This window comes from Polistes fuscatus, unplaced genomic scaffold (assembly GCF_010416935.1).
Source record: "Polistes fuscatus isolate 324 unplaced genomic scaffold, CU_Pfus_HIC Scaffold6, whole genome shotgun sequence".
Classification (NCBI taxonomy): domain Eukaryota; kingdom Metazoa; phylum Arthropoda; class Insecta; order Hymenoptera; family Vespidae; genus Polistes; species Polistes fuscatus.
This window is the reverse complement of record NW_025113140.1, coordinates 6,265,879-6,283,829: the sequence shown is the minus strand read 5'-3', so window position 1 is coordinate 6,283,829 and position 17,951 is coordinate 6,265,879. Positions and strand designations below refer to the sequence as shown.

Genomic DNA, 17,951 nt, shown 5'->3' with positions numbered 1-17,951 from the left:
CACAGAATAACTTGCCGTATACGTCAGTGGCGAAACTACAAATGTTCGGGCCCCTTCGCAAAATATAGTTTTGGATACCCAAGAAAAAAACCAACATATACTATATTATATAAAGGATATTAATATTAGAGAAACTTTTTTTTTCGATATTTTTATAAGATAAAAATATTTTTGTTATTTTTTTTTAAGGCCGATAATTTTACAAATTCAACACCACGCAAAAAGTATTAGTTTTTGCGTTGTCAGTGTACTTGGGATGATTTGATTAAAATTAAAAAAATAATAAATGGTAACATTTCGCTCCCTTTCCGACTTGTAGTTCCGTCCCTGGGGTACATGTTTCTTACTTTTAAAAATTTCTAAAAAAAAAATATATATTCTGGTCGCGTAAATTGAAGGATGAGTGGATAAATAATCACTATCGTATATATATATATATATAATCACTATCGTATATATATATATATCTTTATCTGAAAATAAATAATATTATTGCGAACATATATACATATTTGTATATATGTATATGTGTATATGTGTATATGTATATATAATAGATGCAAAGATCTGAATGAGTGTTGTGTCAATGTATTATATACATACAAACATAAAAACACAGAGGTTACACATAAATGCATATATTTGATCTACTCTTATACGTGTTTAGTAAATTCATTAAATGTACATATGTACATACTTAATATATATATATGTGTGTTATTTTTGTTTGAATTCTGAATTATCCCTTTGTTTCGTATTTACTCTCTCTCTCTCTCTCTCTCTCTCACTCTCTCTCTCTCTCTCTTTCTTTTCTAACCATTTTATAGGGTGGGTTGATCAAAAGTACCTAGGTCATATAAAAGGTCCATTACGTTCTTTCGATACTTTTAAAATTATTTCTTTTTAAATTACAACATTATAAACCTAGCGTGCAAAATTCTAAAGATAAGATTAAAAATCTTTCTAAGTTTCGAAAAGATGTAATTTATTTAAAAAATCAACAAGGTACTTATGGAACCCATATAAACACATTCGCACACACACACACACGCACACACATATATATATGTATGTATGTATGTGTGTGTTGCAATTAATTATTACCTCACAAAAATCTCTAGTTCCTTTTCGTCTATCTGTCTGCCTGTCTGTCTGTCTGTCTGTCTGTCTGTTGTCTGTCTGTCTAATACCAAGAAAACAAAAGATAATAAAGAAAAAAACGATAAAAACGATAATTAATGGAAAAAAGAAAAAAAGAAAAAAGAAGAAAACGATGAGAGTGAATTTGTATTGAATAATATTTTTAGCTCGATGTTTCTCGATGATAAACGAAACCAACCTCGGGGCGAGGAGATTAGAATAACTCGTGTTTAATCGACTTTTCGAAAAAAAATAAAAAAAAACCTTTATTATTAGTATCGTCTAGGTTTTATGCGACATAATATGTTTTTATCCAAAAGAATATCTATGAAAATAGAAAAAAAGAAACAACAAATCATTCGTTTACGCAAGATTTGGAATTTTTCTTTAGATATAATTTATTTTTGTTCTGTAATATTTTCTCATTCTATCTCTATCTTTATCTATCCTATCTAATTATCTATCTATCTATCTATCTATCTATCTATTACTTTCTTTCTCTTTGAATATTATCCTTTTTGCCATCATGGCGGCTACCTTTTCCTATAATTCTATCCTTTTTCTATGCCGATTCATTCCAAAGTTTCTTTTTCATATACGAGAATTTAAAAAAGCTCTCGTTGTTGCGATCACGTAATCTTTCAAAAAGAACAAAAAAAAAACAATTAAGAAAAGAAATATAATAATAATAATCCTTATTATACCGAAAATATTTTTCTATCGTATCTAATTCGCATATATATATATTTCACCGTTATAGTGTTTAATTCCTTAGTAGGTAATATTATATATGAATTCGCAAGATGCTAATAAGTTAGAATATGAAATTGAAGTTTGATCTCGAGTATTAGAAAAATATCTTGTTTTCGATTTTATTTAAATACCTGCTTATATTGCACTCTTGTTAATCCGAAGACAATAAATACGTGTTTCTTCGTTTTATAACTTTTCAAACGAAGATTATTTAATCTTTAAAGTTAGTTAAAACAGAATCGTAATTCGCATTTATTTCATTTTCATTTGAATGATTTTCGAAAGAAATCATTTCTTAGAGTAGAAAATTAAGAAACACATATTTATTGTCTTTGGATTTACAAGAGTGCAGTATACACAGGAATTAAAAAAAATTAAAAAATATTTTTGTTTATAGATGACATTAAATTTCAATTTCATATTCTAACTTAATCGTTTCTTGTGAATTCGTAGAATAACTGCTTAAAGTATATAATTCTGTTTTATTTCATACCTTAACTGGTCAATTTAAATACTCCATGGAATTATTAATTATTCTATAGATTAATGGATTTCACACTTTAACAGTAACATATATATTATTATATCCTTTCGTAGATTATTATAAAAAAAAAAAAAATAAACAGTACGCGCGTATAGTGCTACGTTTTGATATAGTAATACGTAGATTAAACGATGATTTTAAATAATAATCTGGATAACGAATATTGAAATTATTAGAAGAAGAAGAAGAAGAAGAAGAAGAAGAAAAAAAAAGTAAGAAATAAATAAATATATATATACAAAATGGAAGATTCAATTTGACAATTATTTTTCGATGGGCTGATATTTTTCTCGAGCGAAACAAGAATGTCCCTTTCACGAGCGTGTCTCAACAAATACTCGTTAAAAATGATCGTAAGATTAGTAAATCCTACGATCTCTCATAAATATCGTGTAAGTAAATAATACCATTGGATTTTATCTTTTTTAGAAACAAAAAATTATGGCTGTGAATTTGAGTACTAAATTCGTGGACCAAAAAAAAATGAACAAAACTATGAATATTTTTTCTATATAACTTTCTGTTTCTCTCTCTCTCTCTCTTTCTCTATTTTTCTAGGGGCAACGAAGATCAATCATTTTATCAATTATTCATTGTGATATACTTAAATGATCGTAGATATATTGATTGATATATTTTTTCTTTTTTTTTTAATCACAGTTGAAAATAGTTGAAAATAAAATAAAGCAAATAAAAAAGGAAAACAAGTGGTCATACGTGCATGCGCCGTTTATAGTCGCGATCGAACGCTTTTTGTCCTTCTAATTAATTGATTAATTAAATCGACTAAAATAACAGATACTACCGACATATAAGCTTTTAGCAAATCACCAAAATTTTTCGATCCATCGTAGAGTCGCGTAACTTTGTATATATTTTCTATATCGCATAATCAGTACTATGCAGATATTACTTACTATATGTATATATGCATATTCGTGTTTCGTTTTTTTTCTTCTTTTTTTTTTTAAATAATAATAATTATTATTATCAAATGTTACATTGTCATCGTTACTGCAATTTGTTTATACATATATACATATCTTTTCCCTTGGATGTATAGAAACAATTGACGTTCGTTATAAAAATGAATTTAAAATCCCTAAGGACGAATATAAAGATTAGATTTGTGTTGATTTTTTTGTTGTTGGTTATTTCCTATAGATTAGAATTGGGACATTTACTCGTGAGAATAATCGTGGAGGAATAAAAAGAACAAAAGGATTATTGAATTTTATTCTTTAAACCACGAATTTAACGTGCCAAGATGCTTCTAGCACGATTTTTCTTCAAATTTTGTCTTATTCACCAGTTTAATAACTTCTCTCTTGTCTCTGTCTTATTTGTATAAAATTCTAATTTGCACTCTTCACTTTATCGCTCGTAGATCGATCCATATTATACTAATTCCTTAAATGATCTATAATAGAACTTGATCGATGCTTAATCGTATGCAATATATACGAAATTTGGCAAATTTGTATAAATGAAACTAATAATTAAGAAAATAAAAATATATATACACAAAATGGCATCGAACAGGATAATTATTTCAAGATCATTTGGTATAAAGCTTCTATTGAGATTCAAGTTTCCTCTTAAACGATATATTACTCGTTATTTCATATTTGGTATCATATTATATAAATTGATAAATCTCTTATGAATAATGAAAAAAATGAAATAACCACGAGTGTTGTTATCGTTGGTCGATAGCTCGGATACTCTAAAAAGCAAAATGCCAACGGTGTTCTCCCGGTGAGAAAAAGTTTTAACACTTACGGTCGCAAATTTATTACAGAAGGATTTTCTATGATAAACAAGATCATTACTTTTTAACGAATGATCATTTAAATTACCTAAAATCGTTTCGATTATACCGCTAAAGTACGCGAAGGATTTAACTCATTTTAATCGAAATGATTAAATATGCTTATTTGATTATATCATAATTTTCAACATTATATTCAAACATTGTGAATATTCCTGTCGTTCATAACAAGTCTTATTTTTTTCTCTTCGTATTTTATTTATTATATATTTATATCATATATTTTATTTGCATTAACATTGAGACCGAAAGTAATAAAACGATATATCCAGATAAGTAATTTATTAGCATCATTTGTTTAAAAATCCAAGAATGTTTATTAGAAAACTCTAGCTGGGTATTATTAGCCCTCGCTAGAATAGTTTTACTGCACTTGGCGACTTCCTGTAAACCTAATTAAACATTTTTCATCATCCTACACCGTTAATCTAAATAAACCCGGTAAAGATAAACATGAATTCAATGAGAAAACTTTTAATTAATTAATTATAACGTTTATTAATCATTTACGTTTAACAAGAAATAATGAAAATATTAGATAACAATTGCACTATTTCTCTATTTCGACAATCTTATCTGTTCATAAAACTATCCAATATTAGTAAACTAGAGGTTAGATGAGATTAAATGATTTGCCTAAAAGCAGTAAAATGTATCCTAATCAGAGAACTGGATATATCACACTGAGAGAACATCGAATTATACACTGCCCAACACACATTTTGGTGCTTTCTAAGTTATACATATTTTTGAGTATATTTACGAATACGATTATTGCAAAAATGGGCAAGAATTGACTTTTAACCTGTAAACAAAAATAAATTAACACGCACGCAGAGACTGGTACGTGAGGTACCATTGATAATCCTAAAATGAAAAATCATAATTAAAACCAAACAAATTCAACTATTAAATAATAATTTCTATTAGAATGTTATTGCATTTTTTGAAATTAGCCACAGCATAGTTATATATTTATATAAAATATATATCCAAGAATAATGATAACAAAGCACCAGATCAAAAATTAGTTTCTTTTCTCGTTGGGCTGTGATAATGATCGCAAGGAGTTATCGCACGGCACCATTTCGATGAAAAAAAGAAAAGAAAAAAAAATAAAATATGGAGTGGTGTCTTGCATGCCCATTATTGCTCGTTACACCCTCTTGTAACCATTATATTATCCTTTACTCTTGAAGGTGATAGGTGGCGAGTTGCAGGAACGTTTGATACCGGTACCCTACAGCAAGAGTTCGACAGACCAAGCTGTAAGCGCTCCTTTCTTGCTCTTTCTTCTATCTCTATCTCTATCTCTATCTCTATCTATCTATCTCTTACTCTTTCTGTCTATCTATCTCTGTCTAATACTACTACTTTACTACTACTACTACAACCTAATTCACGCTGTCTATTTTCTTACACTACTTACTATCTCCATCTTTCTCATTAACTCGATAATTTTTCTCAACGATTTCGATCGCATGTTTAATAATAACATCGACTATCAAAATAAAAAAGAAGAAAACAAAAATATAATATTAACGCTAAACGTACCATTACCAATTGTCAAACTTATTGCAACATTTCTTACAAGTTATAATATGCTATTTGACGAATCAAGAGTTTTAATTATATAAAATGATATATTTTTAACTATACTTACATCGTAATATATAATAATATGACTTATTGAAGACGTATCATTTGAGTCGTATGTATAAATAAAGCATCGGTACGTTTAATGTTAATTCGAAAGTTCGCATCGTATGTCTTTGCAATTAATTTTGGATCTATTAAAAAGAGAAAACAATGTTTTCGTCGATCGAAATCGCTGTCCTTGTTTCTATGTCGAATTCGCTGCTTGTTTCGCTAGCCTCGGCTGTTCTCTCTGATATATATATAAACCCTGCTTTCTATTTTTTTTCTTTTTCTTTAAATAATATCGTTTCTCTCTCTCTTTCTCTCTCTCTCTCTCTCTCTCTCTTTCTTTCCTTTTTTCCCTCCCCCTCTCTCTCACTCTTTTCTTCGTGATCGAAATAGCAGAAACTATTTCTTTTATTTGATTCTATCCTAGTTTCTTGTTCTCTCGCAATCAATCTCAATAAAAAAAATAACTAGATATTTGTAATACTTGTTTATTAGTTGTTTTCTCTATATGTACTATTTTTTCTTTTTTTTTTTTAAATATTTTTTGATTAATTTCCATCCAAAAATTGCGTCTTTAATCCCTTTGAGTGCTACGGACGCATATATGCGTCCAGTGAAATTTATTTCAAGAGAGAGTTTCAAACTCTCTCAAAAGTTTCGCGAGATTCTTTTATTTTTTTTATTTTATTCGATCAACACAATTCGCAGTAAAAAAGAAAAGTATTCCGTTTTCAATGATTGCAACAGTTGGACGCGAATTGCTTGCTTCTGTCGAGAATATTCAGCACTCAAAAAGGTTGTTAACCGATCGCGAATAAACACATTCGTTTCTCTTTTTTTTTTCTTTCTCCAACAAATCCATCTACCGTATTCGATGGATGAGAGAGAGAAAAACGATCGGCTAATGGGGGACGCATTAGTGAAACACAATATTGCTTCTTGCTATAGAACGTACAAAATAAAAAAGTGAATGCTTTGATAGTCCTTTATATCTTCCTGATCATTAGTGGCACGAGCCTTTCAAATTTAATTAAAACCTAATCTCTCTCTCTCTCTCTCTCTCTTTCTCTCTCTCTCTCTCTTTCTTTCTTTCCTCTGATGTATTCTCATCCAATCTCTTTATCGATCTTGCGACGATGTAAACGGCTTCGTCGGGCGAGCTACCACCACAAATTCATTTATTATAATAAATACTACAAATCTTCTTTAAGAAAAAAAAAAAACATATTTTTACATATTAAATTGAAATTATTATATCGATACTGATATTTATGTAAAAACAAGCTGAAATACGACTACGTTATTTCCTTTTACAGGACAACGATAAGAACAAATCTGATCATACCCCGGGTCGTATATAATAATTTAAATTAATTATTATAATATAATAGGAAATTTTTTAATGTGCGTTTTAGAACAAAAAATGATTATGACTCGTGAAGTCATAATGATTTATGTATAGGTAGATTAGGATCCTTTTTTGTATAAATTCCAAATAACTGGTCCCATGATCGCCAAGAGAACATTACAATACTATATACTCTTAGGATATGAACAATTTTTGATTAACCTTTAGTGTGTACACCCCAGGAACGAATAATTAAGACGTACACACGGGGGTCAATTCGATCTTGATAATATTCGTCTTTGAATATTTCGGCAATTATACATTTTTTGAGAAAAATAAATAAAAAAGATAGAGATACTTATTGTACTAAATTGATGAAAACTTTAAACGTATCCATTTATAAATAAGCAAAAGAACAAAAATGAATCTTTAAAAATGTGCTTGAAGTTAACGTAGTAGTTATTCAAGTAAAATGAAAAATTTCGTATCAAATTGACCCCTAATGCACATTAACGGGTTAAGCCAGAGAGAAATTAATCAACGAATTTATAACATTTGTTTAAATTAGATCTAAGACGTACAGTTAATTAACATTACTAAAATTTATTAAACCTCTTTGATCCGTATTAATAATGTTCTTTTGGTAGGATTCATTTTATCTCTCATAATTTTGTATATAAATTATGTGTATCTATCCCCCTGTCTCTTTCTCTCTCTTTCATCCACAATATTTCAAAGTATCGATTGTCAAAATGAAACGTAAAAGTTCATCGAAAAGGCATGCTCTTATTTATTTACCTTAGAAAATATTTCAACGTAAACGTATCTCTATCGTTTTTAGATATTACCTAAACCTAATTATTTTATGTGTAAAAAACATCTTAACCCCAATAATATTATCTTCAAATAATAAACAAAAAAAAAGGTCATATCTCTTATTTTCTAATTATACAACACACAAGTGTTTAAACACATACATACTTACATAATTAATCGATAATTTCTTCAAGGGCTGTGCTTGTGTTATCGATTCAGAGAGAGAATGTGTCTTGGTCCTTCTAAGCCCTTCATCTCGAGTTTAAAATCATTTTTATTTTGATCCAATTAATTCGACGAGAGCTTCGAACAAGAAATCGGTTCTCTCTCTCACTCTCTCTTTCTCTCTCTCTCTCTCACTTACTCTCTCTCATTCTTTCTTTCTTTCTATCTTTCTCTCTTTCTCTCTCTCTCTTCCTAACTTTTTCATTCTGTACGTTTCTCTTTCTATTTCTATCTCTACTTTTTCTCTCTATATCTATTTTTCTCCTCCATAGTTTCTAACGAGACATACAAATTTGCGTGTACGTACAGTAGTGGTTTGCAAAAGTTTTCGGCCCTTTTTTGATACTTTATTTTTTCAATCCATTGATCAAATATTTAATGTTATTCCGATCTTTCGTTAATCGTTTCAAATATTTCAGAAAAACTAGAATATAGATAATAACGCGAAATATTATTCTTTTATTTACATGTCGTATTTTTTTGTAAACACGGTTTGCTTGCGGTTTTTTTCTTGGTATTAATTTAAAAATATACTTTACGAGGGAAAATCAATCTTATTTCTGCCACAATGCCGAAACACACGAATATTCAGATCAGTGATAATCCCGTTGAAACTTTTTTCCGAAAGAAAAAACAGTTCTCACGTAATATTACGACTTTATTTATTAGAAAAAAAGTACTAGCTAATCGTATTATTGTTAAATATAAATTAACAGACTAGTTGTATGTGAAAAATCGGAGAATGGTAGAATCGAGATAAATTTCCAAACGCATAATCAAACTCGTAAAAAGTAAGTACGCCCGTTGTTGACTCGCGAAAAACTGCTGTGTAGCAAAATTAAAAATTTTGCTGACGTTAAATCGGTGTACGATGATATCGTATCTGAAAACTGTGGGACTGATTAAACGTATTGATATAATAAAATAAAATCCGCAAATTAGTAAAAAGGAATAAGAAAGGTAGATTAAACTTCACGACAAAAATATGAGCATTGAATGGCACATCAGATTTGAGAAAAATATTATTTTCCGATGAATCCAAATTTCAATTATTCGGAAGTGAAGTCGGAAGTATGTAAAACGTCAAACAGGTACTAAATATAAACTAAGATACCAAATTCTATAAACTGTAAAACACGTGAATCTGATGGTGAGAAAAATAAACCTACAATAATAGAATGTTCCGAAACTTTTGTACGCTACTGTACATTGCATAGATAAGATTCTAAACGTATCACCTGGGAATCTTCTTTATCTTCGTTACAATAATTCAACACTTTATCTCTTTTTACCCTATTTATTCGTATACTATTATTATTATTATTACTATTATTATTATTATTAATATTACATTTCTATTTCGAAAACACTATTTCAATATTATTGCACGCACAATTGCCTCATCGATAAGACACCCCTACACGATCTGGTATAATAATTTTATTACTTCTGCTCTAGCTTCTTTCTGCCATTTTATTTAAACATTATCTCCCATTTCTATCTCTTTGTCTATCACTGATTATTATCGCTTGAGTATTGTCTTCTCTTTTTTTTTTCTTTTGACATATCGAAAGTTCTGGATTGATATGTTATTTTCTTTTTATTATACGTACGTGTTTACCGTGTGCTGTTATTGTTATTTGTCTGTTACGATATCGCTGATATGTTGGCGATTACTATTGGAAGATCGATGAGTGAGATTTACGAGATATATACCTATATGATATCCTATTTTTGTTTTATGCTTCTCAACCCCTCCCCCCGTCCTCCTCTAACCAGCATTCCATCCCGAAGCTTCAGCATGGATCTTTTATTTGTTTTTTTTTAAACCTCGCCCGACGAAACTCGAGATTTACTACCGAGACCTTAAAAGCTATCATTGCAAACAAAAACACCTCGTAAATGTTATTATTAATAATAATAATTAGTCACTTTGTTATTAATAATAATAAAAACTAGCAGTTAATAACAGTTAATCAGGAATATTCGTTTTGTCACTGTCAATTGTAAAGCAATCAATATTTTTTTGTTATACGATATTTCATAATTCTTATAATAAACAGAAACATATTTTAAGATTATTATATTTTTCAATCGATATCAATTTTATTGCTAAAGAGTATTTTTTTTTTAAATGATAACAAAATTGATATTATCGGAATATTTATATATATATATATATATATATATATATATATATATATATATATACTCTAAAAAAGGTTTCTTGTGTCTAAGAATTTAGAAGCTTTGTATAATAATCAAATATCAATTATTTCAAATTAACAGTGAAAATGGATACGAATATTTCTTTGACTCGCTGTGAAATGCATATGCATTGTATATTTATATATTTTTAAACGTCAATGACAATAATTAATCGCTGAAAATAATTGCATTTTATTGTATGATAGTTTTTAAAGGATAAATAAGAAAATCTTGAATAAAAAGATAATTTAACATTGGTGAGATGAAAAAAGATATCTTTTTTCTTCATCTTGGTTATATAAAGATGAACGCGTAAGTCGCATCGATCGATCTTCAAAGATTAAATTATTATTCTATATCGTCTTGTCAATGTGATTTTCGTTGTAAAGCTGTCTATGATAGTCGTTGCCAATGATTGCGTTAATTAATTCTATGCACTCTATTAAAGAACTGGCTACGTTAAATATTATACATGCCCATGCACACACGCGGATACTATTCAATTATTCGTAAAAAGAAACTTCAAATAATATCGTTAATTTGTTTACAAGGCTTTTCAACGTAGACAGTTCCGTTTGCAACTGTTCGAAAAGAATAATAATTCGAAGAAAGTTGTTGCAAAAGATTTGATCAACAAATTATCTTTCGATCGAATGTATTCTTTTCGAGTAGGTGAGATGCTATTAAACAAAATCTTTATTGCATTTATACGTCTTCTTTCTATGTGTAATACGTACATGTATATGATATTACATATATATATATAGAGAGAGAAAAAAAAATTAATTGGAACAAAAAAGGTAAGGAAAAAGAAAGCTACTAATTGTTAAAGAAAATTAACACAAAATAATAGAAAACAAAGGAAAAAAGGAAGAACGAAGGACACAATGAAAAACAAACCAAACAATTAGTTTCGAGGATCACTTCAAATATAATATATTAAAATCTAAACAGATAAAACCAACGATAAAATTTAATAATATTCTCGTAAAACACAACAAACGAAAAAGTTCATCTGCGGATTCGCAAACGATTTATTTTCTTTTTTTTAAGGACTCTCTCTTTCTCTTTCTGTCTCTCTCTCTCTCTCTTTTAAATCTCGTACAACCTTTTATGTATCCCTGTTACACACAACCCTTTCAAATGTACTTTTCTCGATTCCATTTTCCTTTTCGTCTCGTATATCCATTTTTCCACCTATCTTTTCCTTTCTTTTCTTTTTAATTATTTATAACAACGAACGAAAAAAGAAAAGAAAAAAAATGTTTTTTCAACATCGAGAGAGTCATCCTTCTGCTACCTTCAATGGAAACACATAAAACGTGTGTACACGTTTCATAAATAGAATGCCGAAGCTACTTAATATCAGCGTAAGTACGTAATATATAAATCCAATTTTAACAATGTTTATATAAAAAACGCAATCTCGATATATAAACTTTATAATTGGTTCTACAAATAGGACAGAGGATCGATCAAAAAGTGTTCTTAGATGAGCCGAAAATTGTTTTCTTTTTTTTATTTTTAAAATCGATTACCCACTTCTCCGACTACTACTACTTAGGTTTGCAATTTTGCAATTTGACAAAAAAAAATAAGCGTGAATGGTTTCGAAAGAGGGTAATTGATTTTTTAAATCATTTAAAAATAATGCGGAAAAAATAGTGGCGGAACTACAAATGTTCGGTCCCCGCCTCCCCCTCTATCGCAAAATATAATTTCGGATACCCAGGGAAAAAAAAACATAACCTATATTATATAAAGAATATTAATAATAGCATTTATTGTCCCAAAGTGTAAAACTTTTTTTTCCAGATTTAAAAATTCGCAAAATTTTGAGCTTCTATTACTAAAAGAGATAAATTATGAATTTCCTTTTATTTTATTTCCTCGCTTGGCAATAATTTAAACGAGAAAGTTGACAGTGCTCAAACAAAATGAAATTGGTGGTAATGTGAATATCGATCAAAAACTTGTAGTAAAATGCACAAATTTTGGGCCTCCTCCGACTTTGGGCCCTACCCCCACCCCACCCCCGAGTTGCAAGGTCTTGCGGTATTGTAGTTCCGCCCTTAACAAAAAAGTATATATTGAGTATACTAAAAAAAAAAAAAATGCAAATCATAATAGAGATTTTTATATCTCACACAACCATGGAGAGAAAACTAATGTCAAGGATAAAATCGAAAAAAGTTAAGAAACAACGAAATGGATGAAGGATTAGAGGAAAAGAATCTATGTGGAAAATAATGGTGATCCTGTTATATACAATGTTATGGGGAAAAAAGTATTATTAAATTGTTCGTTTAACTAATGAATTTTCTTTACAGCTTTCGTTGCATTTCTACGCAATCACGATGATTGGCTATTACAAGCTAAATGATGATGCATGTGCTGCAGCAGCTCGAAATTTGTTATTTACTCACGCTATATATTTATGTGTGTTATAAATACATATATATATATATATATATGTATATATATATATATATAAACACGTATGCAGCAACATATTCTTATAATATATATGTAAATCTATTTATTGCTTGGCTGTTTTTCTGTGCATCAATTTTGTGCTAAATATTCGTTTATGTGTATTGTGTGTGTATATATACATATATCTTTACTAATTTTTTACATATATATATATAAATCTCTTTTTTTTTTTATTTTAATGAAAATAGATACACGCATATGCACCTATCGTTATCGAAACGTTTTTCTCTAAAAAACTTTGACAAAAGAGACAAACACGCGAGCCGATTTCTCACCTTCATTTTCATCTTTATTTTATTTGTTATAATGCAAACAATGCCTTAAGTATATCTTGATCTATTTTATTAATATAATTAATGAATATATATTCGAACGATCTTTGCACGATAACGCAATATCCTAAGGTCTCTTAATCTTTCTCTAATGATTTTCTGATTCTTCTCTTTTCTCCCTTTCTCTACATTTTTCCTACACAAATAACTCCTTTTTATTTTAACTCCTTTCAATTTTAATTGTTTCTAATCTAATGGTACATGTAATTATCATCCTTCGTATCTATCTTTCACCTTAATCTTATTTATACTTAATTCATTTTTTACGAAAATTATACCAATTATATTACTCCATAGAAGAACATATTTAAGCTGAGGAAGGAATGAACAATTGTTAATAATTAATAGTAATAATAATAATAATAAGATAGTGCATGATAATTATTTAAAAAATTATTATGCACATATTTCTAGATTTTCAAGTTTGTGGAAAAAAAAAGAAATAGATAAACGAGATAATTCGAGTATAATTAAAACGTTAGATATATTAAAAAATTTAATTTTCTTTTTTTATTCTTATCTTATTAAGCACACTTAAATAACTTTTCTTCTTTTCTTATTAAAAGCTTTATCAAAATTCAAAATCTTTGATCTAATGATTATCGAACCAATCTATATTTATTATTATTATTATTATTATTATTATTATTATTATTATTATTATTGTTATTATTACTATTATTATTATTATTATAGCAAGTAAAAATATATGTTCATATATACGTACAGGGTGGAGCAATAAGGTAAGACCAAAGATTTCAAATTTTTCCCAACCAAAACAAATATTTTTCTTTCTTTCCTTACTCGCATTTATTCTGCTCGTTAAATATTTATCATTATTCGTCAAATTTTATCAAAATATACCAAAAGTCTTCATAGGTAGACCACAAGTGTTGCTAAGATAATTTGAAAAAAATCCAATTTTCGTGTCGTGTCATATATTTTATAATAAAACGAAATGAACATGTTAATGAATTTTGTTACAGGGGAAGATTTTTACGAGATTATCTTGTCAGATCAAAACTCAACCCGTATTAGTGTGGGTATATTCTATCTCCTACCCACAGAGGTGATTAATTAATAGAATAGTCTAATAAAATAAATTACTTTAAAAAGCCGGGAAAAAAATTAAAAATGTTTATAATCATTTATAGGAACACTTGTGGTTTTGATTTGGGCAGACACTACCAAAGCTTCTCTCTTCAACTAATTTTATTTATAAAATAATCTTATTTTTTTGTTCTCTCTCTCTCTCTCTCTTTCCTTCTTTTTCTATGCCTTTCTCTATTCCTCTATCTCTTTCTCTTTCTCTCTTTAGTACATCTATATAAATCTATTTACTTACTTACCCATACAAACATATCCTATCAAGAAGAAGATTGATGGTAGCCACGAAAAAAATGAGAGACACATTTTTGTATATTTTTATTATCCCATTGTAGAAATATATATGCAATTTATATATCGAGGATAATATACATTTGTTACTTTTTAATAGATTTTTTTATAAAACTTAAATATTTCAAAAAAACTATAATTTATAGATATTAATATTATTCATATTCTTTAAAAATATATATAGATTTTTCATTTTTAAATTCGCCTTTTTGTAAGTTAGATTCATTCTTTTGTAAATTAAATTTATCTTCTTACCTTACAATTTGATTTGTTAAAAAGGGTAAATTAGATTTGCAAAATGATGAATTTAAAATACAAAAAAAGAATATATTTCTACACGGGATTATTCATTATTGGTATGTATAATCACAATATTTGTTAGGGTTCGATCGGTGTTCGTCGGTCGTTCGAGTACACCATTTTAATTTTGAAAATATTACAAACATATATTATATTTTTTATTGAAAATTCATTAGTATACTTCACGTCCAAAGTATTTCATATCTTTTAAGTCCACTCTTTTGTAGACACGAATAAAACATAAAATGCCTGTTGTAGAGAATTATTGAAGAATTTTCTATAAAGGTATTAAAAAGAAAAAAAAAATAATGAAAAGAAAAATGAAATAAAGGAAGGAATGCAGAAATCGGTAACGCGATAATCGTTCGATCGGTGCATGTGGTGTGCTGCGATATTGTCATCGATACCCGTCCACCTAAATATCTTCTTCCTTTTTTTTCTCTCAACGATATTGACAATATTATTATACTCGAGAGAAAAGGAAGAAAAAGTTTATATACAGGGTGTCTTAATAATTTTACTTGTCAAACGTTACCAACATATTGTATAAGCAAAAATAATAGAAAAATGTCATATGAACATAAGCATATAAAAATGCATTATTAAAAAGTTCTAATGAAAAATACGAAATGATTAATAATTGGTGTTTCGTCAAGAGTTAAGACAAATAAATTTACAAAACAAAAATGTCAGTTTTGCATTAATAACAACGGATAACATTTTGAAATAAAATTATAAATGATTTCAACCAGTGTGATATATCAACCAACTACGTCAGTTTGTTTTTTAATACTTTATTCATACCAACCTCAGCTATGAGGTTTTAACATTTGTTTACAGTTTGGTATTGTTATTGAATGCGTATTATTTAACATCGTACGTATTCATAACTCTATCAACACCAGTTAATTATCATATCACATTTTTACGAAAAACTTTTGAATAAAGCATTTTAAAGCCAATTATATTTATATGGCATATTCGTTTTATTTTTGCTTGTATAATATATTGGTAAGACAGGGACACCTTGTATATATAGAAATATCGAAGTCTCGAGCTTATGCCTAATATTGCTTTGCTGCACAGGGTGTGGAAGCCTTGCTGCTGGTTTTGCAATATCTTGTGGCAGCTGCTTTCTGTTTGTTTAAAAATATATATGATTAAACTTTAGAATAATATTTCGGAAATCGATTGTTAAAGTAAAATTAAAATTACAATTAGAAATACGAAAAATAATGATCGATATAAAAATACGGATCATTTTCAAAAGTAAATCGATCTCCGAAAGTTTGTTTCGAGAGACGACGATTGATAAAAGAAAAAGAAAGAAAAAAAAACAAAAAAAAAGAAAATGAAGAAGGAAAAGAAGTATAAAAAAAAATGGTCGTTTACATGTATAACAAGAAAGATTTCCGTTGCAGATCCGCGTAGTAAACGCATTTCGGCAGGGCCTAGACGCGCGCTACGGCGAGCATAGCAACACCACATTGGCGGAAGTATTGAGAAAGCAGTCACCCTTCAATAAGCGGTTATCACAGACGAGCAGTATCGAGTACGCGGATAACATACCGGACGAGCTGACTATACCAGAAATCGACGTTGAAAGATTGTCGAGTCATAGTCATACCGAGACAGCAGTTTAAGACTAAACCAAAACCAATAACCACCAGAACTAACTACACAACAAGTAATACCAATAAAACGAACAAAGCAATCCGATCTATCATTCGGTTTGGATCGATTGCAATCATTGGATATCATCGCATCAGATCTAAAAGGATTTTCCCTGTTTTAGCAAAGATTAGATGAGAACAGAACACGCGAGTCTTGTTTCTCCTTTTTAAACCTCTCCATCTCTTCTAACTACTTCTACCTGTTAAATATTAACTATTAACTTGAACGAAACTTCCATGCAACCGATCATCACCCAAAACCCCTAACCTATTTTACCCAAAGTCCCTAAACCACGAGAGCTCGCTCGCGTCTTATTGTTAACTGCTCAGTGATGATGGGGACTCGAAGAGGGGTGGGTGCGAGGTGATTGTTAAAAAGGGGGGGTAGGTAAAATAGAAGAGAATTCAAGAGGAAGAAAAGGAGAAGGTCATGCAGTACGAGGAAGAGGAGAAATGGGAAAAATTAGGGATGCTACGAAGGGGTAGAATAATCATTCCTTTTCCCATCCTCCAGGAGGACGACGATGATCTTCCAAATCTGGTTTTCAAATCGTCTTTAAATACATATACATATACATACATACATATATATATATGTATATATATATAAAACAAACAAAAAATATAAATACAAATAGGTGTGTGTATATATTTCTATATATGTGTATATATATATACATATATATAAATATATATATATATGTATATTCGTCCTTGCGGTCGTAGCTGATCCGTGCGGGAAACACCAATTAGAATATTACCGAAGCAACGCACCACTGCCTCCGTTATGTTTAGTCCTTGCGTTTCGATCGTCGTCTCATCGCAACCACCAACCACCAACCACCACCACCGCCAGCACCTACACAACTATTACATAACAAGAAGAATAAGAAGAAAGATCGCAATTGTCGCCGCCGCAGCCGCAGCCGTCGCCGTCGCCGTTGCATCCGCATTTGCATCCGCATTTGCAGCCGCAGATGTCACTGTCATCGTACGCCAAAAATTGCTACGCAGCTCTGATTCGTCCTCCTTAAATCGTCGTCGTCGTTGTTGTCTTAATATTCTTATTCTTCTAATCTTCTTCTTCTTCTTCGTCTTCTTCTTCTTCTTCTTCTAATCTCTTATGTACTTCTTATTTATATTATAGGTTTTGCATTTTAAATTTACCCTTTTGCAAGTAAAATTCATCCTTTTGCATTGCAATATTTAACTTGCTAATTGGGCCGAATTTAACTCGCAA

The 17,951-nt window shown here is 29.2% G+C and overlaps 1 protein-coding gene across 8 annotated transcripts in view; it reads left to right on the top strand.

The window, feature by feature from the left end:
* The window catches only part of LOC122522830 (plasma membrane calcium-transporting ATPase 3), an 84,740-nt gene extending 67,626 nt beyond the window's left edge, over positions 1-17,114 (top strand). For 2 of the 8 annotated variants that reach the window (XR_006305181.1, XM_043644134.1), the window contains one exon: positions 16,460-16,527. Coding sequence is in view for 7 of the 8 variants with exons in the window: in XM_043644134.1 (XP_043500069.1) it covers positions 16,460-16,469 (10 nt within the window). In the remaining variant the exon portion in view is untranslated. Of the gene's footprint in view, positions 1-5,467; positions 6,069-14,069; positions 14,084-16,459 lie in introns of those variants that run through there. The other 6 variants (XM_043644132.1, XM_043644131.1, XM_043644133.1 and 3 more) reach the window with 5 other exon arrangements.
* The last annotated feature ends 837 nt before the right edge of the window (positions 17,115-17,951 follow it).